Source organism: Chelmon rostratus, chromosome 20 (assembly GCF_017976325.1).
Source record: "Chelmon rostratus isolate fCheRos1 chromosome 20, fCheRos1.pri, whole genome shotgun sequence".
NCBI classification, from domain to species: domain Eukaryota; kingdom Metazoa; phylum Chordata; class Actinopteri; order Chaetodontiformes; family Chaetodontidae; genus Chelmon; species Chelmon rostratus.
Window position 1 is genome coordinate 7,422,675 of NC_055677.1, and position 26,218 is coordinate 7,448,892.

General features: G+C 43.7%; 2 protein-coding genes across 2 annotated transcripts; one reads left to right on the forward strand and one right to left on the reverse strand.

Annotated features, from left to right (window-relative positions):
- The first annotated feature begins 1,998 nt into the window (after window positions 1-1,998).
- ankha (ANKH inorganic pyrophosphate transport regulator a) lies at window positions 1,999-13,784 on the forward strand. The gene is made up of 12 exons (XM_041961163.1): window positions 1,999-2,512; window positions 3,570-3,786; window positions 4,006-4,124; window positions 4,376-4,459; window positions 4,555-4,725; window positions 4,855-4,989; window positions 5,697-5,789; window positions 5,886-5,978; window positions 11,044-11,173; window positions 11,312-11,435; window positions 11,654-11,753; window positions 12,848-13,784. The coding sequence occupies exons 1-12, from the start codon at window positions 2,417-2,419 to the stop codon at window positions 12,974-12,976; spliced, it is 1,491 nt and encodes a 496-aa protein (XP_041817097.1). The 5' UTR covers window positions 1,999-2,416; the 3' UTR covers window positions 12,977-13,784.
- LOC121623740 lies at window positions 13,703-26,218 on the reverse strand. Its single transcript, XM_041961162.1, has 11 exons — window positions 25,910-26,218; window positions 25,002-25,345; window positions 23,288-23,920; window positions 22,460-22,657; window positions 21,824-22,153; window positions 20,812-20,897; window positions 20,580-20,686; window positions 20,325-20,468; window positions 19,420-19,551; window positions 16,494-16,763; window positions 13,703-15,906 (listed from the first exon to the last, which is right to left on the reverse strand). The coding sequence occupies exons 2-11, from the start codon at window positions 25,148-25,150 to the stop codon at window positions 15,700-15,702; spliced, it is 2,256 nt and encodes a 751-aa protein (XP_041817096.1). The 5' UTR covers window positions 25,151-25,345; window positions 25,910-26,218; the 3' UTR covers window positions 13,703-15,699.

Below are 26,218 nucleotides of genomic sequence, written 5' to 3' on the forward strand. Positions count from 1 at the left end.
TATGTCATGCACTCTAAATGTTTGCCAGACAAATGTGCTCAGAACATAGACTGAGGTTTGTGTGATAAGAGAAACCCATAAAAACAGTGTTTCCTACTCAGGTAAGTAGGAAACACTAGTTGCAGGTGGGTTTTAATAGTCTGGGAAACTTGTAAACACGGTTTTCCAAGTCATGGAAAATGAATACTAAAATGAGCATGCCCATGCCAGTGATTGCGTCCAATGCTCCCACCTCTTACAGCAGGAACAAACAACACTCTGCTGAACTACATGAAATTATCACAGGCTTGCACGTCCATCATTCTAATGCAAACAGACATAACTAATCTGGGGTCCTGGCTGTTGCAACATACACAAAAAGAGTTGTAGTGCACACGGTTGGATACATGCTGAAAGAAACACACTTCTGGACTATTCACTTAAAAACCTGCTCGTAAAAGAAAACCGCAAGGTCCTCTGTGATTGAGAACCCTGTGAACAGTTAACAGAATTTAATGAAACAATCCTGACGTTATGAAGGAATTATATTGGAGCTTTAGGAGTTTAACTCAAAAGAGTTCTTGCAGGTAAACGGGCTCTTCGGTAAACATCTGCCAAGGAAAGGCATGTCTGCTAGTAAAAGGCTGAGTCAACTGTTAAAATCACTACAGAACCTCCCTCAGGCACCAGCAGAGACACAAACAACTATGTGTTTTGACTGAACATTACTCACAGTGCAGACTTTACTCACAGCTCTTTACACTGCAGCAGCAGTATGTTTCACAGCATACCTGTGTGACAATGTGCATTTCAAGTCTGACTTTAATGGCTAAAAGAAAAAGAAACATTTGACCAAAAAAAACATTGGTTTCCAAGGTCAAAAATGAACATTTACGCTCAAAAAAAGACTGCACAGCATCCACACAATTTCCAATTTATATGTGTACATATATATTTCACATTAAATCAGTTTCTGACAAGTAAAACATTTGATTTTTCCATTGAGCTCCCCATTAATGAGCATCTTCTTTGAGAGTTTTTGTCCTCCCATGTTGAGTATAGGCTAAATAATGAGGAATTTTCAATTGATTAGTCTAAAAATTGTCCGTATTAGCATGACTGTTCTTCTGACGTGCACACTCATTTGCAATGAGACACATTGTATAAAAACAAGTAATTGCATGTATGAGCTAATTCATGCAATCTCTATATTCAGCACAATATATTAAGTTAAAAGAACAGCACAAAATTCCAGTATTTTAGTAATCTTTGGGTCTTTTTTGTGTGTTAATCAGTGTTCAGGCACATTCTTTCATACATCTGTCTGCCAGAGCTGAGATTTTATCACAGAATTAAATCAAATACATCCGTGACGCGAAGATACTCAGTACAGTTGAGGAGAAATCAACTCATTTTGTTCAGCATTTGCATTAAAAAGCAATACAATTTGTAAAAATAGACTTGTTTTGGAACTATTTTTCCTGCTTTGTCCACCAGGGGCCAGTATTTCCCAAGATATGTCCATGTCAGGGTTTGTCTGTTTACCCTGTGTATCCTTTCTGTCCTCAAAGGAGGTGTACAGTGAAAATATAAAAACTTGTATGGGACCAAGCTATTTTCCTGCGTGAAAATACATGTGTAACATTAACGTTTGTGGAGGTATTCTCACAATGTACATCCAGCAGCCTAATGTTTCAGTGGAGCATCTTTGTACCAGATTCCAGTTCAATTTTCCTAGAATTTGGTGGTTTGTACATACAGAAATAATAGTCTCCTAAAAAATGCGTGTATGTTTATTCATCATGTCAGCGGACGCAAAGCCAAACCAGATTAATGCTATTTCTAGGTGCCCTCGGCCAGCTTTATTGTAAACACGCATTGTGAGGACGGTGTGTGTTGTGTGTGTACAGGCGGCGATAATGAAAGCCAGGTTTGGACTCGGTGATGATGTCACGGCCGGGATGCCTGGCCCACGTGCGGCCAGCAGTTGGTTCCAGCCCCGGGGAGGGTCGACAACAACCGGACTGCGTAGCACAGGCGCAGTCAAATGCGGAGCGACAGAACTAATCCGACCAGTTCCAGATTAGCGCTTTCATGTAAACCTCCACCGGCGACACCGCGGGACGCCTCCTCGCTCAAATTCGGCGCAGTTTGATGTCACCTTGCGTTTCCCCCCACCCCCTTGATGATGATTTGGGAGGAAGATGCGCCGGTCTGAAATTTCCGTTGACCTTCGCCTCCGCTCAGCAGCATCGAAGCATTGCGAAGCGCCGCCGCTACAGGAGCGCCCCGGCGCCCGCCGCTGCCGCACTTTAACCTCTCGTTCTCGCTAGAAATACAGGTGCTCCCACCGCCTTCTAGCCGCAACTCTTTGATTTTCTTTTCAATCAATTAAGACCGAGGCAGATGCCCTCGCTCTGTCACCCCGGCTCGTACCATGGTGGAGTTTCCATCTCTCAGTCCTTACTGGCCCCTCATCCGCTTTCTGGTGCCTTTGGCTATCACCAATGTTGCCATCGACCTCGGAGAACAGGTAACGTTTGCGCCTGGCTCGCTGGCTTTCGCCGTAATAACGGAAAAGCTTAAGACCGCGGCTTGGCTTTCGCTAGCCGCGGCTAACGGCTTTCTTTCTTTCTTTTTTTGACGCTCTTTATTCCGCCTCTGGGAGAAATGTGTTTCAGTGTGTGAGCATCAGTTTTTGATGTCCAGAAAAACAGCGTCTCTCCGCTCCGACACTGAGTGTTTCCAGACCGTTTCGTCGCCTAAAGGCGGCTGTCTTGTGCTGTAGCTAGAGCTAGCTTAGCCGAGCCGCTGTGAAGGTATCCATTAGGTTTTTCTATACATTATTTAGGCAGAGGGACCTCACGCAGAGAAAGGCCCCTTGTTTATACCGATGAGGTGTTTTTGTCACTTCTGGCATGAAATCCATGGAGCTGCTGCGGGCTTTTATCCTCCAGCCTGTCCTAGACCAGCACCTCTCTACGTGCCTGTGATTTGTTTGTCTTCTGATTAATCACTAAATCTGATTCAGGGCCTGTTTTGGAGATGATGGCGGATCATGTACCCGGCATTTTTTTTTTTTTTTTTTTTTTGGGAGGGGGGGTGTTTTTCCTTCATCGCCATATTTTCTTACTTAGATATTTCCTGTGCTGTCTCGGCTTTATGAGTGATGTGGTGGCTGCCCTCTCCCAGGAGACAACGAGCAGATAGTGTGAGAGTAAAAAAAAACACATTGAGGCTTGGAGATGTTAGGATTAAGATTATGTAATGGCTCTGTTAGCTGGTATAAATAGCACACAGCCCTGCAAAGGAAAAGGGCAGCAGCAGCAGTAGTAGCTGTTCTTCAGGTGGAACTGAATGGAAATAATCCTGGGATGTGTTGTGGGTGTTTCCTGTCCTGTCACATGGTGATATCCACTATTAAATTACTGCCAGACAGTGAAGGGCTGCGGTGGTCGCAGTCCCATCTGGTCAGAGATAAAGTTAGACTAAGTCATAGTCATGTGGGCCGGTCACGCTGTCATACTGAACTTCCCCTTGTGTGCTGTTTCATTCCCCACCCCCACCCCTACCCCTCACATCTCTTCCAGGCCCTCAACAGGGGCATAGCCACAGTCAAAGAGGATGCAGTTGAAATGCTGGCCAGCTACGGCCTGGCCTACTCCCTGATGAAGTTCTTCACTGGACCCATGAGCGACTTCAAAAATGTGGGCTTGGTGTTTGTCAACAGCAAGAGGGACCGGAGGAAGGCGGTGTTCTGCATGGTGACGGCCGGGGCCATCGCGTTCGTCCTGCACATCTTGATAGGTGTGTGTTTAAGGGTTGTTTGTGCACACGTGATGACATGCTGCGCTTAAACCGCATCCTGTAAAAGTTAGATTTTGGTTTTTGTGGCGGACCTGAAGTTTGATTGTTTTAGCGCCCTCAGAGCTTTCTTTCAATCTCGGAGTCACAGTCAAAACAGGGAAGGAATGATCTTTAACCCCTGCTCATCTGTGGTTTCCCCTTTTTCTTCTTTTTCTGCAGCCTACACAGATTTAGGATACTACATCATTAACAAGCTCCACCATGTGGATGAATCTGTGGGGCACAAGACAAGAAAGGCCTTCCTATACCTGGCTGCGTTCCCTTTGCTGGATGCAATGGTGAGTGTGCAGTATAGCAGTATTGTCCTGCAGGAGAAACCAGAGATTTTATCGTGCATGCATGGATATAAATGCAGCTGACCTACAAATGCTTGGTTTTTAATCCTCCGCCCATGCTGGTCTCGAGTGATGGTGTGTCCCCTTCTTTAAAGTCTCCGCCTGTCATCCGGCTGCGATAGAGCTTTTCTTTTTACTTTAAAGCTCGGTGTCCATCTTGGCATAGCATCTCTGTCCTTTGTTGTGTTTTGCAGGCGTGGATTCATGCAGGGATACTTCTCAAGCACAAGTACAGCGTCATAGTAGGCTCAGCCTCCATCTCCGATGTTGTGGCCCAGGTAATTTCCTTCCTTTTGTTTGAACCGAGAGGCTACGTTTGAGGAGCTCAGTCTGTGATTTCTGGTGTTTTCTCGCCGCTGTCCTTCTCCTGCAGATTGTGTTCGTGGCCATTCTCCTCCACAGTAACCTGGAGTGCGTGGAGCCTCTACTCATCCCGATCCTTTCCCTGTACATGGGTGCCTTGGTCCGTTTCAGCATCGTGGGTCTGGGTTACTACTGCAACATTCACGACAACATCCCAGACTCTAGTGGACTTGACGTGGGGGTGAGTGCTGCCTTTTTATTGCTAAGCTGTTTAGTCTTTGTCAAAGGGGGAAAAAAGCAGAATGTGAATAGTTCATAAAAGTAAGTGTGTCTTTCCTTTAAAATGAGAGCGATTTGTTGATCCCCGCAGGGCGATGCCACTATCAAAAAGATGCTGAGTTTCTGGTGGCCCCTGGCCCTCATCCTGGCCACTCAGCGCATCAGCCGACCCATCGTCAACCTCTTTGTGTCTCGCGACCTCAAGGGGACCTCTGATGCGACAGAGGTGGGTGTATCAGGAGTTTAATTCACCGAACATATCCGAACTAGAAAGCTGTCCCTCATAGTGACTGTCATGTACGATTGAGAAGAATTCTATTTATTTTACATTTAAGTTGGATGTTTTTAATAAAGCTGCCACAAATGTCTTATTAGTAAAGCCAGTATAATTATATTGTTCAATAAAAGGTGTCATTAAGAAGGACTTTACAGCTATGTGAAGCCAGTGGACTAAATTTCCCTCAAGTTATTGCGGATGAAATGCCAGATGCTAACAAACTCCCTCTGGAGCTTTCTGGCTTACAGAGACCCTAACTACTAGAGACAATACAAAGCTGTTTACCAGAATGAACTGGAAATCATTGACAACACTGGCTGCCAGTGGTTTGGGTGATTCACCATGTTCATGTGAAACTCAGGGCATGATTACACCGAGTGAAAACATTCCTACATGGCCCTACTGTTCCTGCGTAAAGCCTGACGCTGCCCGTTGTTGTTTGGGACACAATAACAAGCTCAAGGCTGCTATCCAATCATAAACTTGTGAAAGACCGCACGCAGCTGGGAAAGTGAGAGACACACGTGTTGCCTCCGTGTCCACTGTTGTTGGACAGCTGTCATTAATTTAGCCGTGTGTGTGCTGCGCGCGGTATTTTCAGCATTAGAGCGGTGGCGTGCCGATGACTTATAGCTGTCGTGTCTTTGTCATTCCAGGCCGTGGCTGTCCTCACAGCCACATACCCTGTGGGTCACATGCCCTACGGCTGGTTGACTGAACTGAGAGCAGTGTATCCTGCCTTTGACAAGGTATTCCAGACTCCCCCTACCAGTGTTTGCTGCAGTGGGAACAGTGTATTGTCGGCGGGTTTGTTTATGCCACTAATGCTGCTCTCTTGCCTACAGAACAATCCCAGCAACAAGATGAACGCTGGCAGCCCCGTCACCAAGTCACACATTAAAAAGTTTACATTCTGCTGCCTGGCTCTATCGCTCACGGTAAGATGAGGAGGAAAAATGTTTTCGCTCGCATCATTTCACTGTTTATGCTCTTAAGAATGTGGCATTAATTAGCTCAGAGGGAAGGTGTGGCTGGCGGTTTGTTTTCATGGCCTGTGTGGAAACAATCCTCAACTTCTGGCTGGAATTTCTGATGAAAAGTTAACGAGGCTTAGAGCTCAAACAGAGCTTGAATCGGCAGCAATTCTGATAATTCACGGTCTGTTATCGAGCAAATCTGCCAAACTTTTTTTGGCTCTAGCGTCTCAAATGTGACGATTTGCATGTCGTCATAAAGTTGATTAAAAATCTAATATCTTTGGACCATTGGTCAGACAAAATAAGCCGTTTGAAGACATGATCTGTGGGAAGCTGATGTTCTGATGGACAAACAATTTAGTAAAAAGCTGCAGCCCTGATGAGGTTTACAGAAATAGGAAAACAAACCAGTTTCTTTTTAGGCCCTGCTGTAATTGAGACACCGTGTTATTCACACACCTTGACAATTGATACAGCTAGCATGATGTTCCAGTGTTCACTCTCTTTATAGTCACTCCTACTCTGGCAGAGTATTAGTTTACAGCCTGGGGTGTCCTTCACTGACACTCGACATCTCCCACAGTAGGTGTCAGTTGTCCCACCATGGTGCGTTACAGCAGCCTCATATCCAAAGCACGTCATTTTCTTTCAGAAATGCTTAATGATACTGCACACACGCACATGTTTTGGCAACAAACACAACATTACAGCTTTCTTTTTTGGGAGGGGAGGGGGTAAATCTGTGTTGTGCACATGCCGATTCTGTGCCACAAAAGATAAAAAAAGGTAAAAACACATCAGCAACACGCAGAATGTTTTCCCCGAAACACAGCACCTGCGCTGTGTTTACCGTTTTGTAATCCCGCCGTACCACAGGCTGGAAGACAGCGTGTGCCGGTCAGGATTCAGCCCCAGCACTGACATAACCAGCCCAGGGTTATGCAGAAACATGTTTGACATAGTTTTTGAAAGCGCGCTACAGGCAGCGCTGTCAAAGGTTTTCCACTCGCTAACCTCTCACCCCGTTCTCTCAGAAACCAAGCCAAAATTTGGGAGTTTTTAAAAAAAAAATTAAAAAAAAAGGGCACATTCAGGGCTGATTTTGCATGTTCAGTGATGGGGGTTCACGGTCGCAGGCGTACTGAATGTACTTTTCCTTTGCCGTCCTGTTGTGGTTTCGGGTTGCACAGAGAGAGACACATTAGGGTGGAATTTGTGAAGAGGCTAAGGAGCTTTTGTGTCCCCCTCCCACCCAGTCTTTAAGAGCTTAATAAAACAGGCATGCACATAAAAGGTAACAGTTCACACATTCCAAAAGCCCCTCGCAGGTGAACTTCTCTGCTCAGCGACGAGGGCTGCAGTTTTATTATGTATGAGTTTTTGTTCCTCAGCAAACTTCAGATCATTATGGCTGCAGAACAGCAGGAGCGCTGTACGACTGTCCAGGCTCTCTGATCGCATTAGCCTTGGACTCAACGTTAATGCAATGATGCAGAGTGAATTTCTGTTGAGTGAAAAGGAGCCTTTGCCCCAGTTAGTTGTCTTAACAGCCCGAATAAGAAAAACAGGAAGTTTGTGGCCAAGGTTGGGTCTCTTTGGGAGGAGAAGAAGGAGGAGGAGGAGGAGGAGGAGAATGGCACACCAGATGTGGAATCCCAGAGCTGTAAACATGTACGTGAGGGTGTGTGCATATGTGTGTATGTGTGTGTGTGTGTGTGTGCGCGCCACACAGCACAACAGGCACATAGGTATGGCCTGTGGCGGTGTGGAAAACACAAGCTGACAGCCCTCATGCCAGGGCTTGTTCTGACTGCACATGAAGGAGAGACGGCAGAATGGAAAACAGCAGAGGAGGAAGTGCATTCGGGAGAGGAGCAGCGAGTTCTGTAACAGATAAGTCCGGTTTTACGAAAACAGGCCGTGTTCAGGATGGCGAGGCAGCGAGCGTGGATGTGTCACCTTGTTTAGAGAAACCACAGCTGAGTCAGGGGAGACGGCGGCTTCGCTTGAGCCACACAAATTAGTTATTATGTGCCTCCATCTTGCTAAAATAATGATAGCTGGTAAGGTAATACCACATGAAATCATCATTTACTGTAACCTGTTCCCATATTTTGGTTCACAGGATCAAAAACCACAAAACCACATCAAAGGCTTGTGCACAATTCATCAATTCCTACTACACATGTAAATCTGTAAAAACAGTGAGATGGTGAGATGTTTATGGAGGTACTCCGGGCCATGTTTCGATCCGATTACTCACAATATTGTAGCGCTTGTGGCGCGCCGTCCTTTCTCCTAACCTTATTCTCTCTCAGCATAAGTATGACTCAGTGTCGGCAGCGTGAAATAATTTCACATTTATTCATTTCGCAGACGCCTTGGTCCAAACAAACGAGGTGCAGTCCAGGCCACAGTAGATCAAGTAGAAGGCTCAGAGAATAAATGCGGCAACACTCAGTTCCACGTTCCACCTGACACATGTGTCACAAGGCTGGGACGTAAATAGAGAAGCACATTAGATGAGTAAGTACTTGCAGAAGAGAAGGTGAAGATTTTTGAAGACAGCGATTCTGCTGATAGGTTTGAGTTCAGTGACTTGTTCCATCACCGAGGGAACGGACAGGAGAAGAGTTTGACTCAAGGTTTTTGATGCAGTGAAGGAGAAGGCTCGTAAACCTGAATGTGGGAGTTCAGCTTGGTGGCTTCTGTGCTTGTGGCCCATGTAGTAACACCTTTTATCCGATCATGTGTCCACAAAGTGGTGAACCTCACTCCATCCTCGCTTGTGAGCGACTGAGCCTTTCCAGGATGCTCCTTTCATACCCAATCATGATGCTATCACCTGTTACCAATCAACCTGTTTACCTGTGGACTAATCCAAACAGGTGTTTTTGGAGCGTTCCACACCTTTCCCAGTCTTTAGTTGCTCCTGTGCCAACTTGTTTGAAACGTGTCGCTGCATCAAATTCACAAAAGTTGGAATTGATGAGGTAAAATATTAAATACATTGTCTTTGTGCTGTCTTTGATTGAGTATGTGTCAAAAAAGATCAACAAATTATCACATTCTGTTTTATGTTTTGCGATCAGGGTTGTAGATAAGCATTAATGACACGAGTTGAATGGGAGCAGCCACAGGGAGCCACAGTCATGAGAAGTGGAGTGACGAGGTGTGTTTGGGTCGGTGAAGTCCAGATGTGTGTGTGTGTGTGTGTGTGTGTGTTTGCAGATGTTTCACTGTGCATGCTGGCTGGCCTGCCAGAGATGAGCAGTGTGCACAAAAGCTGAGAGGCTTGCTCAGTCAGACAGGACCTGATCATTCAGATGTTCTATAGTACAACAAGACGTGGCCGAGTGACAGATGCAACATGCTCAGGGAATGTTAGCTGGTCTTCAGGATGCAGGGTCTGTTGGTGAGAGTGAGGCGACGCTGAGCTGGATACTCGAGTTAAGAAGAAATCTGTTAAAAGCCAAAGTTGAGAACTTAAACACATATATTTTGCAGGAAAGTCCGACATCATTGTGTGCACAGTTAAGATGTTTTATTTTAAAAAGAATTCATTTTCCTGCTTTGGATTTGATCGGCACTGAGTGGAGCTTTAATTAAATAATGTGTTTGCATTGTGTGAATATCTTTTGAATCATGGGATAGAAGAAGAAAAGAACATATGATGAAAACTAAAATACAAATAAATGATCAATTAGATAAATTATTCACTTTATTCTACATGAATTGCAGACTGTTGGTTTATGAACTGGATCAAATGTGCAGTGTTGGATGCACTAATGGATGCAGATGTAGTTTTTCTGTGCTTTGGAGCCTGTGTCTGTGTATTTGTATATTTTTTGTATTTTCAATTATGGGATATCTCCTGAAGCGATTTATGGGAGGTTTATGTTTGGATAATGTTGATGATCTCTGAATAATTCCATGAGGAGTCATTTAATGAACAGACAGACAAATATTGGGAAAGAAAAGGGGACCAAGTACTGAACTTTGTGGTATCCCAGTGGACAGGAAGTGATGCTTGGACTCTTTTACTGAGCCAAGCCACGTTGAAGCCTGGAGGTAGGATTCAAAACAGACTGGTCGAGAGTTCAGGCAGGGTGGACAGGATGATTTGCTGACTAACAGTGTCAGAGGCTGCTGACGGAGTAGAAGTTTGCAAAGATGGTCGTGAGACCAGCCTGCAGGTTTCAACTTGAGACGGGTTCAGGCTCGGTTTCGGGGTTGCCTGGGCCTGCTTACACATTGTGGGGAAGGAGCTGAAGACAACAGCATGTCCAGCTCATCAGCAAAGCTGCCCAACTGGTGGAGAGTCAGTAACAATAAGAGAGATATCGATTGCAGCGGATTGAACGGCATTCAAATGAGGAACTGTTTAATTTAAAGGAAATTAGAACGGCTGTCTCACCTCCTCACGCAGATGCCAGCAGTGTTTTTATCAGCAGGATCCAGGATCCGGGTCTTTACACAAACGAGGTCTTAACAGAAGGAAGGCAGGACGAGGGCCAGCCGAGAGCCAGATATGACACAGATGATGCACTGATTGTTTTTCACTCACAGCTGAGATAACAGAGTGTGCGTGACTGAGTTAGCAACAGTGTAGTCAGAGAGGAACCAGAAAAACCCCTTTCATGGATCTCTAGGCCCGCAGCGCTTGTTCTAAGTTTGGAGTTCAGACAAACCGTCTTTATACAATTTTAAACAAATTGATGTATAATTCATGCTCAGATCAGACAGGTTCACGATGTTCAACACGCCCTAATGTGCTTCTAATACAGTAATAGCTCTGAGATGCTTTGGTCACGCTGCACGTGCCTCGGCAGCTGCTTCTAGAAACAATAACATTGTCTGTCACGCGTTCGCTCGCTCGCTTGTGTTATGCGAGCTTCAAAGGCCCACGTTCAATCTGAAAGCCCTTCAGTTAATGAACTAATGAAATCTAATGAGGCGTGCTGGCAACTCTATTGTGGTGCAGCGGACGCAAAAATGAATTTGCCTTTGTTGGTTTTGTGTGCAGCTTTGCTTTGTGGTGTTTTGGACTCCTCATGTGTCCGAGAAGATCCTGGTTGATGTCATTGGAGTGGAGTACGCTTTCGCCGAGCTGTGTGTGGTCCCGCTCCGAATTTTCTCCTTCTTTCCTCTGCCAGGTAAGACTTCTGATTAGATGTTTTTCAGCATCAGCGTCCAGCTGGATTTTCCTTCCTGCTGTGGCTTTAACCCGGGGCGTAGCTTGGACCAGTGGGGTGATGTTTCCACTTTGTGTGTGTGTGTGTGTGTGTTTGCAGTGACTGTTCGGGCTCATTTGACTGGATGGCTCATGACCCTGAAAAAGACCTTTGTGCTGGCCCCCAGCTCGGTTCTCCGCATCATTGTCCTCATCACCAGTCTGGTTGTGCTGCCTTATATGGGGTAAGTCAACACTTCAGAGATCACTGTCAGGGTCACAAAGGTCAGCCCTGTTACTCAGGCTGCCTTATTTTTTTCACTATTCTGTGTTTTTATATTCTTTTTATCCCTGAAAAGGTCAAACGACAGGAGGCTTCATATCTACGCCTCAAAAACTGTTGAATAAGTTTGGATAAAAGGCAGCAGCAGCTGAAACTTCACACAATCCTTTTGTTTTTCAGGGTTCACGGGGCCACACTCGGGGTTGGATCCCTCCTGGCCGGTTTCATAGGAGAGTCGACAATGGTTGCCATAGCGGCGTGCTATGTTTATCGACAACAGGTGAGAGCACCTGGGTTGAGGTCATTGCAAACATGAAAGTACACACCTTGTTCCGTGCTGCAAGTCCTGCCAGCAGCCATTTTCACACGGGCGTGCCCCCCAATTTATTATGATCGCTATCCATTGATAGCGCCATCACGCAGTTTGTACAGTAGAGCTGTTTTTACTTCCTGTGCCAGTCGTTGTCTCACTGGACTTTCATGTCTTTACTGTATTATATACATGAGAAAGATGGCAACAAATGAGGGGCGAGAAGGAACATCGCGGTTCTTGGTCAGCACCTTTTACCTCCAGGCCACCAAAGCACACCTGCTTACCAGCACCTGTAAAGCTCACTAATTAACTCATTATATCTCGTTTGTCATCTCTACAATTTAGGTTTTGTAGGGATTAAACGCAACCAAACATTGTGACTTGTTAAGAGCCTGGCTGGTTATGGATTAAGCAAGGTATAATTAGTGAACTTTAGATAGGCCTATTTATCCAGTCTTTGTGCTAACTGGCTGCTGGTTGTAGCTTTATATTTAGCGGACAGATGTCTTATCGACCTTCTCATCTAATTCACAGCAAGAAAGTTGGCCTCCCAAAATGTCAAACTATTCCTTTAATACCAAGAGTTATTAAACATTCTTGCATGTTGTATATTGCTCACTAATTGAAGGAAGATTTGCACACAGCAATACACAATTTACTCTATTTAGAACTACATGACTTTTATATATATTATATTTTTTTTAATCTTTCTTGTTCGTTAAGAGCCCAAAGAGCAGCCACACCTTTCTCAATCTCTTCAAATGCATATTATTCTAAGTAAAAATTTACTGCAATCACAGCCAGTGTGTAATGAGCTGGTGCAAATAACCAGAAGCATAACCTAATGAGGTGATCAGGTGCAACAGGCTCTGCATGCTCCTAAATACTTCCATCTTCACGTGAGGCCTGGATTACTCAGTTATACTGCCGTCTTTCTTTTTGCAGCTTATCAAGTGTTAGATTAGCACAACAGCGGCATCAGCTGCAGTTTTTGGCAGCACCGGGTCTCCTTTTCTCAATGACTTCCAAGCATTCCCTGGTTTTTATTGCCGTCTCCGCAGAAAAACAACGAGATGTCCAACGAGCTGGTGGTGGAGGGCGAGGACTCCGCCCCGATGAGCGAGGTGTGCTCCAGGACTCAGATGGACGCCATCGAGGAGCTCCAGGAGGAGGAGGAGGAACAGGAGTGAACTCTTTGACAGCAGGAGGAAAGGTAAAGCCGACCTCCACCTGGAACTTTGCTGAAGAGGAGACCGCCGAGTGTTACAGTGCTGGAGCGGAGCGAGGACCTGAGTATGGTTTGGTTTCAGAGGTTCTCCCGACAGACTTTGAATAAAGAGTGACGAGGTCTTCTTCACGTGGACCCACACACACCATTTAAAACGCACACTGTAAAGAAAGCCATGCACCTCCAAGTGTTCATTCATCAGTGTAAATACCTTTTGTCTTCCGACCTTTTCAACAGTTCTCATAGTTTTTGCATCATCACATCAGCGGGTGTATTAACCACTTTCATGTGTCTACTGGTAAACAAGGGAAAACGACACAGGAGAACTTTTCCTCCTCTGCAGCGAGAAACATCTGTCGAGTGGTAGTGGAGTTGCCAAAATACAGAGTTCATTATTTTATGTTATTTTATCAAGATTAAGCAGCAAGGCCTTGCTTGAATTCAAATATAGACATGTTGTGGGACTTGTTGGGTTGTGCAATCGTATTTTACATACAATGGTGTACAGATTATTGTTGTTTTATATAGGTAATGCAATGTGTATATTTAATTGCCCAGGGGGGTCAGGAATCCCTCGTTATATCATTGCGTGTGTTACAGAATACAGTTATGATTGTTCACTTTCCATGCAGTCTGGGAGTCCATCTACTTTTGTTTTGCCAAGCATTTTCCTGGTAGTATTCAGACTGTCGTATGTACTGTATATACTGTATAGGCATTCTTATTTGGCAAATAAATTGCTTTATTATTAACCCTTGTGTTTTGTTTTGGCCCTCATTATAATAGTCCTCATTGTTTGACCCCCACTGCTGTATCTGTAAAATATTATTACATTATTTTTCCTTTAAATAACCAAATACGTATTAAAGGACTGACGTGCTAACCTCTTCTCTTTGACGCAAACCAGTTTTGCACATTCTGTGCAGGTGACAAAACACTGAGTTGAACATAAAGCATGTTATTACACCAAATAAGGAAATGATTTTGATGTTATGAGCCATGCATGAACAAGAAGTCACTGACAGACGAAACAAATGTACAGTATGTTATCCGGCATACTGAAGTTACACGTTTGACCCCAGTTAGAGCTCCTGTTCTTACTCTATAACAGAACTCTAGATAAACTTATTGGGCGTGATTTGAAAAAACAGTCGACACCACTCAGGTATGGCGCGTACAAATCCATTGTATTCAACCACGTTTTACTGATGGAGTCTGAGACACCAAACAGACTCAATTTCTCTAGCGTACTTCTGAAATGTCATCAGTTCAAAATCATGTTCATAGTTCTCATTAAATAAGGAAAATTCAAAGTATCAAGTTGATAAAATCAAAGCAAAAAAAAAACTTATACAAAAATTGTTCTTTCATTTGATCTAAACGCCATCCAAACATCTGACAGTGCAAGAACATTCCTGCAAATGGCAAAAGCAATATTTTACTGTTAACACATCACCTTCACCTGCTCTTATTTAAGAATTAGGGCAAGGAAATGGCCTCTTATCACTAATGACCAACATTCATTCTTATTGTGCATTATTTCTAAGGCAACACGGAGGACCAAGCGAGCATTTACTACTGAATCCAGTGGTTGGTGGTTGGGACCGTTTCCAGTATTTGCAGCAACATTGGCACACTTCTATCCTCAGAACAGCTTGGTTAAAGGCAACATGTTACGCACTGAGTCTGACACACACACACACACACAGAGAGTTGCAAACATGCACACACAGACCACGACAAATCCTCCGACACACAGGCTGCGATTAATCCCCCGATCGTCGTCTGGTGTGAGCTGTTGTTAAACCTGATAAATCATCAAACGCTTTCACGGACGAATTCAATCGTTTCTCTTGTTCTTAATTTAAAAATGCATTTTTTTGACGTAATGAAAAAGAATAAATTAAATACACAAATCAAAGTGCCGAAACTCCAGTGTAAACACCAACCGATCGTTTTGGCGCCGTTGGCAGCTCCATTGGGAAACTAATTCTGACCTAACTGAGATGATCCTGCAACATCAGATGCACATATATGTACACACACCCAAATAGAAAACTCTATACAGTACAGTGTGTACAAACGTGTGTAAACCACATCTTGTACAGGGTCTCAAATCAGCATATTTTTTAAAGGAATAGACATTTTGGCTCGTATGCTTATGTGCTGTCCTTAGGATTGATACCCCTCCCATGTCTGTATGCTAACTATGAAGCTAACACCAGCAGCCAGTTAGCTTAGCTTGGCATAAAGACTGGAAACAGAGGGAAACAGCTAGCCTGGCTCTGTCCCAAGGTAATGAAGTCCACCTACCAGTACTTCTTAAGCTGACTAATGAACACACTTTATCTTGTTTAATGATGAAAATTTTTACACTTTTGTGTTTGTTCAGTTGAAAAAAATGTGATAAAACATGTTAATTAATGAGCCTTAGAGGGGCCAGGAGGCAGATTTTATTACGTTTCCTCAGAGCTAGCTGTTTCCAGTCTTTGTGCTAAGCTAACTAGCTGCAAGCTGTAGCTAACGGACAGACATCAGTGGCATCCATCGTCTCATCCATCTCTCAGCATGAAAGCATATTTTCCAAAATGTCTAACACTTCCTTTAATTGGCGTAAATCTATTAATCTTGATGCACCTGAGGAGTGTTTTGTTCGTATGGCAGGAGATTTCTCTGCAGCGGCGATCAGCTCGAGTCGAGCTCCCTGTGTTCCACAGCTTCTACAACTGGCACATTGTAGTGGCGATCGTCCTCCGTGACGAGGCACACGGTTGGCCAGTCGTCCTTATGGTCGTCTGGGTAGTAGGTGACAAACTCCTCTGTGTCGGCCTTGTACAGTCTGTAAACTTGAATGGTGCACTGCAAGGCGTAGCCCAGCAGGAACATCTCCACCTGCACAAAATGCACAAAGCACGGAGATAATTGCACAGTAAGAGAATGCACACTTCCCAAAACAGCACAATCAGCTGCTCAAGCACATGATATTTATGGGTGGGGTTTCTTTATGGAAACGGTACCTGTTAAAGCTTCAATTAAAAGAGTGAAAATAACAATTAAACCACTCAACACCTTGTTCTCCCTGAAACCATCTCACCCCCAAGGCTGATGGCGCAAGACACCACAGCTCGATAACAGAGAAAACAGCACAAGTGCCGACATGTTTTACTGTTCAGCTTTCAGATGACGAGAACGTTACACGCCCCATCAAGACATCTGAAGTTAGTTGCTGTTTTTTTGTTTGTTACCAAGTGTGACAGCGGTTTATTCAGCAACAATTTACTGCTGGATTCAAAAGTGCAAGAAAATCCCAGCAGCTACTTTCTTGTAAGTGTCATTTTCCATAAAAGGTTCACATAAATGCTCCCTACCTGCCAGGAAACTGCTGTATGCAGCCAGTAAAACGTTCAGCGGGTCTTTAAATGCCCGTTCAAGTGGATCTGCGGTTTGCTGATCGACAAATAAAAAGAGGAGTCTCTGACCTGCTCCAGCCCGGCGCTGAGGCCCACGTGGCTGAGGTGGTTGGAGAGGAAGGAGCGCGGGCAGTCGGACGAGTCGCGAGCGAACAGCAGCCAGCAGAAGAGCGGGACGTCTCCGCCGGCCTGCATGCAGCGGTGCAGCTCCGCCGCCCTGCCCAGCATCAGCAGCTTGAGCGCCTCCAGCAGCCCCAGCTCCTCTTCTCCTCCCCGGAACACTCGCTCGCACAGCTGCTGCCGCTCCACCGTGGAGGAGCAGTCCACTGCCGCCCGCCACTGGAAGCAAACCGATGAACTGAATCAACAGCTCTTCTGCATGTAATCGCTCCAGTCATTTATCAAGCACAAATGCCAAACATCTGCAGGTTTTATTTGCAAACGGGAGGATTTGCTGCAGTTTTCCTGTTTACTTCAACTGTAAATTGTCACCGTCAGACAAAATAAGCAATTTGAAGAGATCATTTTAAACTGTGTGACAAGAATTTCTCGTTATTTTTGACATTTTCTAGCCTAAATCATTAATCAATGAATGAAAATCGACTGATTGCTGAATGATGAAAGGTAAGAAAAGAAGTAGTTGCAGCCATGAGGTCATTTGAATCAACTTTCTCTGAGAGAGCTGATGTAGAGCTGAAAAAATCTATTCATAGATTAGTCAAATAAGAGAATGATTCAGCAACTATTCTATAATTGATTTATCCGACATGCTATTTTTCAAGGAAAAAGGCCAAATGTGACCTCATTCCATCTCCATGGAAGCGATGCTTCAGTCTGCAGCGCCTCTTTTAGGTATGAGCTTCTTTTCCTGGTCCGAATGACTACGTACTGTGTGACGTTCACTCCTCCACGTTTGTTTGTGTTGCCTTCATGCAAATTTCCTGCCTGCATCCGAGTGGAAGAACACAAAGCGTCGTGCAAATGAAGCAAAATACTGCCGTAGAGAGTGCGAAATGTGACACAACAAAATAACCGATAGAGCATGAAATGAAATGAGAGACGTTCTTCTATCGTCACATGATACATGCCGTCATATTGCACATCAATAATCGTAGTTTAGTATCTTTGGGTTCTGTGCTGCAAAGTTAAGATGTCACCTTCAAGCTTCTGAAAATTACGCTGGACACTTTTAATACTTTGACATTTTACAGTCCAATCAATCAGTCAAGGACAAAATCAGCAAATGCACAGATGATAAAAATAATCATTAGCTGCAGCCCTACATGGATCCATTCAGCAAATTTCATTAAAATCTGCCTGAAATTACAAGGTATCCTGTGTGTAAAGTTGCCATTTTGGCTTAATGGTTACAGACAGGTCTGTCATATGGATACAATGAATATGGTCCAGTCTTTTGGTCCAGTCAATTAGAAATCATACTTTCGGGAACCCTGTATATCCACACAAAGACTGATGGTGATCTGGCCTGTGGTTGGAAGGTTTCTTCGTTTGGAGCAAAGCATAGACTAATCAACTGGGTGACAATACCGTCATTAAGCCCCACCATGATGACATACTAGTGTGCCAAATACAGGAAAACACCACTGGCAAACTAGAATTACCGCCCGGCAGTTTTATGCCTGGAGTTTACCTCCATGTCTGTCCAGACTCATGAAATAAGAAGTGAAGACTTTGAAGGAATTTAATAAAAGGTATTCAGCGTATCTTTGGTCAATGGAACTTATCTCTATCTTGATGTGTGTGATTCTATTGAATAATTCCCAGTGAGAAACACGCTGTCTTCACTTGAAGACAACTTTTTCCAGTGTACAGAGGACTGATAGAGAGCTTCATCACATGATGCAACAACAATCACCCGAAGCTCAATATCAGCAGAACCAATGAGCTTGTGGTGACAACAATGCCACAAATATGGAGGCTGCAGCAAAGAGCGTGGATGCTTCACACACATTTTCAACCAAGCAGCACAGTTTCAAGGTGGACGCCCAAGACTAGTGTCACAGTGATCTAAATTATTTACCCTGACCAGCCATTAATGAAAGATGCTTCAGCATTTGCTAATTGAGACATGCACATCAGTGCGTTCAGTCCTTACACCTCTGCACATCTCTTTTAAATCACCATCCAGCAAAAACCAAAGAACAACACAGTGATTCTGTTAAAGAACGACAACAAACACATCATTTTTTTTGTAAATCTTGTCAGTCCTTTGCAGTGGAAACGCAAACAGGAATATAAAACAGGGAGGCGTAGTTATTTAATTCTTCACTTTAGTTCCTGGGGCTGTTTTATCAAACATGAGAATTCAAAGTATGGGCCTAAAAAAAATCATGGAAAAAAATCTGTTTTGGAGCGCTGGTATTTACAGAAGGGCTATTGCAAAGTGTTTTGGTCCCATTCCCTGCATACACATATACATTAGTGCATATGAAAAGTCATATTTATGGAACCAGCACAGACCAGAATAACGCAGTTTACTCCGAGTGCAGCTATATGGGATGCATAATGTCAGGCAGAAAACCAGCACACAGCTCAGCAACAGAGGTCTGCCATTAAAAAAAAAATGTGTGTGCAGTAAACACCAGAATTCCTCACAAGCTAGCAGCGGCGGTGACTGACAGTAAATGCTGGCTGGGGCCTCATACTGTTACAATAAAGAGGAACTGTGGTTTTAACTGTTGAAGCAGTTTCTTTGAGGCTGAGGGTTCATCTATCCTTCAAAATCCTTTAAAGCGTTACAAGGTTGTGTGTTAATGACCTACAGAAAAAAAAAAAAGCCCTGAGAGACGGAGCTGTGCAGCATTTAGAAGACTGCCTCCCTTTAACATATGGAAGCAATCACATCTAAAAGCTCTGCGGATGAGTATCAATACCCTCAGTGTCCACGGATGGCATAAATATAGTGCTGCGGTTTTCTCGCTATGTGTCTTTAAAATACTTTCCCTCTGTTTCTGAGCAGATCTGCAGCCAGTACCTTATTCTGGAGGAGCTCCATGTAGCCTTTTAGCTGCAGGGTGGCATCTCCGGTCCCATCTCCCTGCAAGCATTCTCCAGGAAATGTCCACTGACTTATCAGACCTTCCTGGGCCTCTAGCTGCTTCGGCAGCTGTAAACACACAGAATGAAGATGCTAGGATGTTCAAAGGAGCTGAAGCTCGGACATTATTAGAACACCAGTGTCAGAACAGGCACTCTTCTGGATTTTGTCTTGTTTTGTGGCTTTTCTCATGTTATCTTTTCTGTGCTCTAATGGTCATGTGTAATTAACCATTTCTTAAACCCCTCCCTCAAACAGCGATTGTCCAATCATAGCTTAGCAACCACAGCTATGCACAGCAGGTCTGTCAAGCTAATGGTGAAGAGGCGTTCGAAGAGTTTGGAGGATGATGACCTTTTGTAGTCTTTCCAAAGCCAAAAACACAATTGCAAACAGGTAGAGGAATTAATTAAACCGTGATAAGATGCTCTAATGCTTGCTACAATCATTAGCATTGCTAACTAGCTAACTACAGTAATAAATGAGTGTTCCAAGGCAAACTAAGTTGATTCATGACGAGCACATGAGCTTTACAGAGGCTCTTCAGAAACCTGTTGGTGATGTCATGGAGACCGTGTCTATGATTTATACAGTCTATGGCGACAAGTGAAAAAATCTGGTGGCAAAATTTCAATCGGCACAATGGACAATCAACGGCTAGGAATAAGAACCTTGGCTAAGTCTCACTGTTAACACTCTCTGACATCCACACATTATTTGAGAAATTATTCAGATTTTCGGTGTTAAATCTACATTATTATTATTGTAATTCTCTATGTAACGAGAGCGTAACGCTTAGCCAACTTCACGCTTAGTCTCTCGTGAAGTGAGCGATTGTTTACCACAGAAACGTCGTCCTCCTGCAGCCACAGGGGCAGCTGGGTGCTGTGGGAGAGCACCTGGAACAGCGTTGCTCTGAGGGCACAGTAGTTGTCCCCCCTCACTCTCCTCAAGCCGCCAAACCTCTGGGACATCTCTTTATAACCCTGCAGCAGCACACAGGGACACCGCAGGAAGACTCTTAGCCATTAAACATGAAAAACAACAACTGGCTTTAATGGGAAACATGTCTCCCCACGATCCACAGGCACACCGACCTTTCTAATGAGAGCACTTTTGGCAGTATTTCCTTTCCACTCTCTCTCACTGTAAGACAGAATGTCCATCGCCGGGGCCAAACTGCATCTGTCCTCCACCTTCAAAACTGAGTAAGAGAGGACAGTAAGAGGACATCATGGACAAAACTAAAAGACTGGTGTCTATATTTTACAGGACAAAACACAAGCAGTGTTGTTTCAACTCTCTGATGTGTGATTTGGATGTACTGACCTGCAGTTTCTAACACAGGCGGTGGTCCTGCTTTATTCTCTTGTGATGCTGGCAGCTCATCGACTCCTCTGTACAAGTCTTCCTCGCTAGAAGAAAAAAAATATATAGAAATTATAAATGATTGATCCTTTCCTTATTGTCAACAAATGCTAAAAAAAGAAGAGAAATCCTGCTAACAACTAGAGTATCCAATGGCTGACAGATCTTATTCCAGTGCCATGGATCTCCATTGTTGTCCAAAACTATTAAAAACACACCGTTTCACTGGGTGATGATGGGCACTGTAGTTTATTCTGAGTCAATCCCGCACACTCTGTCCTGCTGCTGTAAATACCCACTACCGCACCAAATTGGTATGAATCTGCAGCTGAAAATAGACCCCAATGAATGCACTTTTTTTTTTACTCCTACTTGAGTAATGTTTGCTAAGAACAGCTTTTCTAAAAAAAAAACAAAAAAACAATGAAAATATACTGTACGCCTGTAACCTGTGTTTAAAGAGTTAGGTATTCAGTAGGAAGGAGTGGGTTTGGGGCTGAGTGCCACAAACACTGTTGGTTTAGGTGGTTTTATGGAATTTGTTGACAATAAAAAATATAGAGAGAATAACACCAACCTTATCCTTTTACTCACAATACAATGAAAATAATTATTTGTTGGCTTATCTTGGATAAAAAATACCCAAATCTCTGCATAATCAGTATTTTCTCATGTTTTTGTACCTAAATCCCATTTCACTTTCACTAGACAGCTGTGTATTCTTTGTGGTTACTCTGCAGCAACAGCACATGCACTTTTTAACCATGTCTCCAGGGATGATGATGACGATGTGTAAAATCTTTCAAATCTGAAGACTAAACACGTTGTGCTTAGTCTACATCGCCACACAGTTTCTAAACAGTGCCTTCCTGTGTTGCAACTCAATCTTTCAACAGATGAAATAACGCGTGATGTGCGGCGTTAAAACCCAATTCGCTCGATGAAGGGCCTAAAAAAATGGATCATTACAAACCTGTTCCCCAGGCCATCTTCAGCAGAGCCTTCCTTCTCCGTGACAGATATCTCATCAGCCTTTAAACCAGCGGATGAGCTCACTGTCAGCTGCTCCTCATTTCCAGCGACCTCCTGAATCTCACCATCTTTCCCGGCCTGAGTCTCGGCCTCCGCCCCCTCCTCCGTCTCATTGTTCTCCTCCGCTTTGGGAGCATCTCCATCTTCGTCCTGTCCTTTCAGCATAACTTCCTCCCCAATATCCTGTTTGACGCTCTCTGAGGTGTTGACCTCCTTCGAGCTCGTAGCTGCACACTCAAGACTTGGCTTTGCATCCTGATCGGACTTTGAGCTGCAGAGAGAGAATTGATCTTTCTGACTCTTCCTGCTTTATATATGACTTTACTTTTTATGTCCTTAATGGCTAAAAGTTCTAAATGTGCCACTTAGATGACATTTTATACCATGTGATACTTATTTAGGTGCACAAATACTGTAGAAAATATCTATAGGAGTCTGAATATCATTTTGCTAATGTAACAAGCTGGTGGTGTCTATATGCCCCCTAGTGGTCACAGGAAGGCTATCAAAAACACAAGTACACAGTTTATGTAAACAAGTGCCTTGTTTTGATATCGCTAACTCTGAACCCACTGACCTCTCGCCGGCTTCTGCCAGAGCTGAGGTCTCTGGCTCCCCGACATAGTTGGTGGAGTCTCGCTCCTCACCACTGTGGTTGGGTCCCGTGGGCTCTGATCCAGAAGAAGACTCAGAGACATCGTGGCTTTTTATGACTTCAGGACCGGCCTCCTTCCACGCTGCAGAGCTTTCATGCTCTGGATCCTGTGCCGCAGCACTAGAGACAGGATGACAGGAGAGAGATGGTCATTTCTACACAGTATGCACAATAATGCACAATACTGATTGTTCAGGAGCAGGTTAGGTGATATGGATACAATCTTTTATCGCTGTATATTCCTGTAATATTGTATTGATGTGTGTTTACAGAGTTAATTCAGCCCAGTGTATTTAATACTTGATGAATCAAGTCATGTCATATGATATTGTATACCTGTATATCATATGTTGCACACAGAATGGTAAAAATACTGTTACTACAGTTACAGCCAGAAGACTTTCCTTTATGTTTGTACTCAATGGAATCTTTTTAGTTCTGAAAAATCACTTGGTTCCTGATGTTTTTGACTCAAAATGAAGCCATGTCAACAGGAATTTTGCAATATGTTTAAGTGAACTAAAGAGGTAAAATTATGAAGTAATTCACCAGAAAAAGTCTAAAAGTGTTATAGTAGAAATGTTTATTTCTGCTTTCCTATGTTTTAATCATCCCTCCAACGCCTCATTTTTAACTTGCTACCCAACCATCACATCTGGAAACACATTCCAATTCCACCTCATGATATGTTGATGCATTTTTCTAACCAAAAACCACAACAGAGAGTTTACAGTTTGTCATGTGACTCACCAGCTCAGAGACTCTTTGTTGATCTCCTGACTGACCACAGAGATGGACGGCAACTGACAAGCTGCTGCAGCGAGCTGGGTGTTTGGCACAGATAACACTTCATTATTGTGAGAACACTCCCCCGATGGCTCGGCTACAGCATTGTCAATAGGGACCTTGGAGGCTGCTTCTTCATCATTATCATCGGCGGACAACGTTGTGTGCTCTCTTGTTGTGTTTGTGTCTGTATGGTTTTCAGGGCAAACTGCCTCGGCCGGTAGTGAGGTGCTATCGGGGACTTTGTCCTGCGCTGAGGCTGGATTTTCTTCTTCTGGTGCCGCGTTTGTTGCAGTAAAAACTTCCCAATCAGTTGTGGCGTGTTCTTTCTGCAGGGAGGTTAAAGTGCTTTGCAGAAGTTCAGCTTGTCCACTGTCTGCAGGACGGTCCTTTGCGTCCTCATTTTGTGCTCTGGTGGAGTTTTCTTTGAGTTCAGACCCCGTCCTGGGAGAAGGCTTTGTTTGTGTGACCATCTCCTGCAAGGGTCCATTCTCCTGAGTCTTATTGGGCTCTGTCTCTCCAACCTCAGGACCATGCTTCATCTGCACAGTCTCAGCCTTTACCTCCACCTTTATATTAGCCTCATCAGGCGTGATCCTGAGGGACATAACACAGAGAGGATGAGCAATGAGACATCATACCACAAAAAAAGACGAAATTAACTCCCCAACTCAGTTAGAGCTTTTCTATCATGAGTAATAACCTTTTTCATGACCAGGGACCCCAAGTTGATATGTGATGTTTCAAGGTTCTTTCTGTATTGTAGGTGTGGGGGAGGTGGGAAAAAAAAAAAACTTAATTTACTCTCTTTGCAGTAACTACTTGTGTGTGAAATGACAAAGAAACTCTTCCTGAAACCCTTTAAGAGCTTGGAAAGTCCCCTAGCCCGGTTGGCGACCTCAGCACTCTGTGATTTGGTCATATAACACATCCTACGCACACCATCTAATCTTCTCACCAAAACATTATTTTTTCTGCTTGTTGCCCAGCAGCGGGTCACATCTTTAATGGTATTTTTTTTTTAAGATCTCACATTTTTGTCAACTTTCTGCCAGGAGAGATAACATGTTTGCCTGAGTCAAAACCAATGTTTTGACACAATACTTCCACAGATCGACAGAACAACAAAGGTTTAAGCTTCCTTAAGAAGTTCATTTTGATGTTGAAAAGTCTCTGTGGAAAGTGGCCTTTACTGCTTTCACTGAGTCAATTCTGACATTTGCTATGATCTGAAAACCAAACCTTAGTGGGAAAATTTGTGACTGTGGACCATAAGGTCACATAAAGATCTCTTAAATGATCTTAGAACGATTTTTGGTATCAATGGTTTCTTTTGCCTACCACCGCTGTATTTTTCTGTATTTATCATTTTCATTTGTTTTCTTATTTTATTTTTTATTTATTTGTTGGCTGCTGTCTTTGAGCCAAACTGTCCATCTGGGACATTAAAGGTTTTCTCTTCTCTCTACTGCGTATCTATGGAATGAAAATACCTTTAAGGGTGTAACCCGCTGCTGAGTAACAGGTTTAAAATAACCTGATGATTTTTCCCTGGAAGTCTGCATAAGGAAACACTGTCACCAGATCATGTAGTGACATGCACAGTGCTGAGGTTAAAATGAAGCTAAAGGTCTCAAAACTCCAAAAAAGGGAAGCACTACTGAAATGGTTATCTCACCTTATGACATTATCTCCTTCAGGACCACAAGTGCCCACCACAACTGCTTCGCCTCTGGGCACCGTGGCCTTCGACTCATCTTTCAGCAAACCACTTCTTTCCTCCGCACTACCACAGGGACTCTCAGCGTGACAGCAACTGCTCCCCATCTATGCCCAACCGCTCCCTCTGCGTGGGAGGTCAGACAGGTCGGAGGCTGAACGGTGACCTCTGGTCCAAAACAGCCACAAGCGACCTGATGAGTCGCTGAAGCGTCAAGAATTCAGGAGTCCATGATGACGAGGGTCAAGCTGCTGCTAAAGCCAGGAGGCACCCATGTTTACCTCTTGTAATAGAGTTAGTACCTAAAAAGCAGAATGTGAAACATCACTGAATGAACGATTAAAAACACACCCTATGGGATGAAAACTGGGGTTAAAATAAATTCTCATTAAGAATTTTTAGCTGTTGCCACAATCACTAGACACAAGAGGATTAACAACATGAAAAAACACCAAAGGGTCAAACAAATAATGTCAAGTGAGGTGTCAGAGCTGTACAGACAGGCCTGTACAATGAAGTTTATGGTTAAAGTTTGTTGTGTCTAAATATTGTATGCTAACAATATTTGGCTATCAGCTAACAAAAAATTTGACCCTATCTACATACTGCGAGGGAGCAGGTTTTATAGACATGCAGTACGTGATGGTTTTAAAAAATTAAACCGTGGCATTATACCTGAAATTTCAAGCTCGGTAGGAGAATTTAGTGTAACACCCGCTACTACGTTTTTATAATATACAGTAAGTGTAAAATTAGCTTAACTGTTAATATAACCACAATACAGGAAATTAACAATAGTGACAGAATATTTGACACTACATATTCAACTGTCGCTGCCATGTTGATAATAATGACAAAAAACATACCTCGATTCAGTTACAGAAAAAGCCCACGAGCGTGCAATCATGTAGCTCCAATTCCTGTTTCACTTTTGGCTAGCTGGGAAACAAGCTTAAGTTAGCTTGCCAGCTAGCTGAGGTAAACTTAAAATATAATAAAAAATAACATTCGCTACTAAAGACTGATCGCTGTCTTGAGAATCACTGCTGACACACTGGTTATCTTCTATGGCTATTAAATCAGTGCCGTTTAATACGACGCATTTCATAAATAATGCGCATTTACTGTATTTTATGCGGAACATCTGTTCGTACGAACCCCTAGCTAGCCAGAGC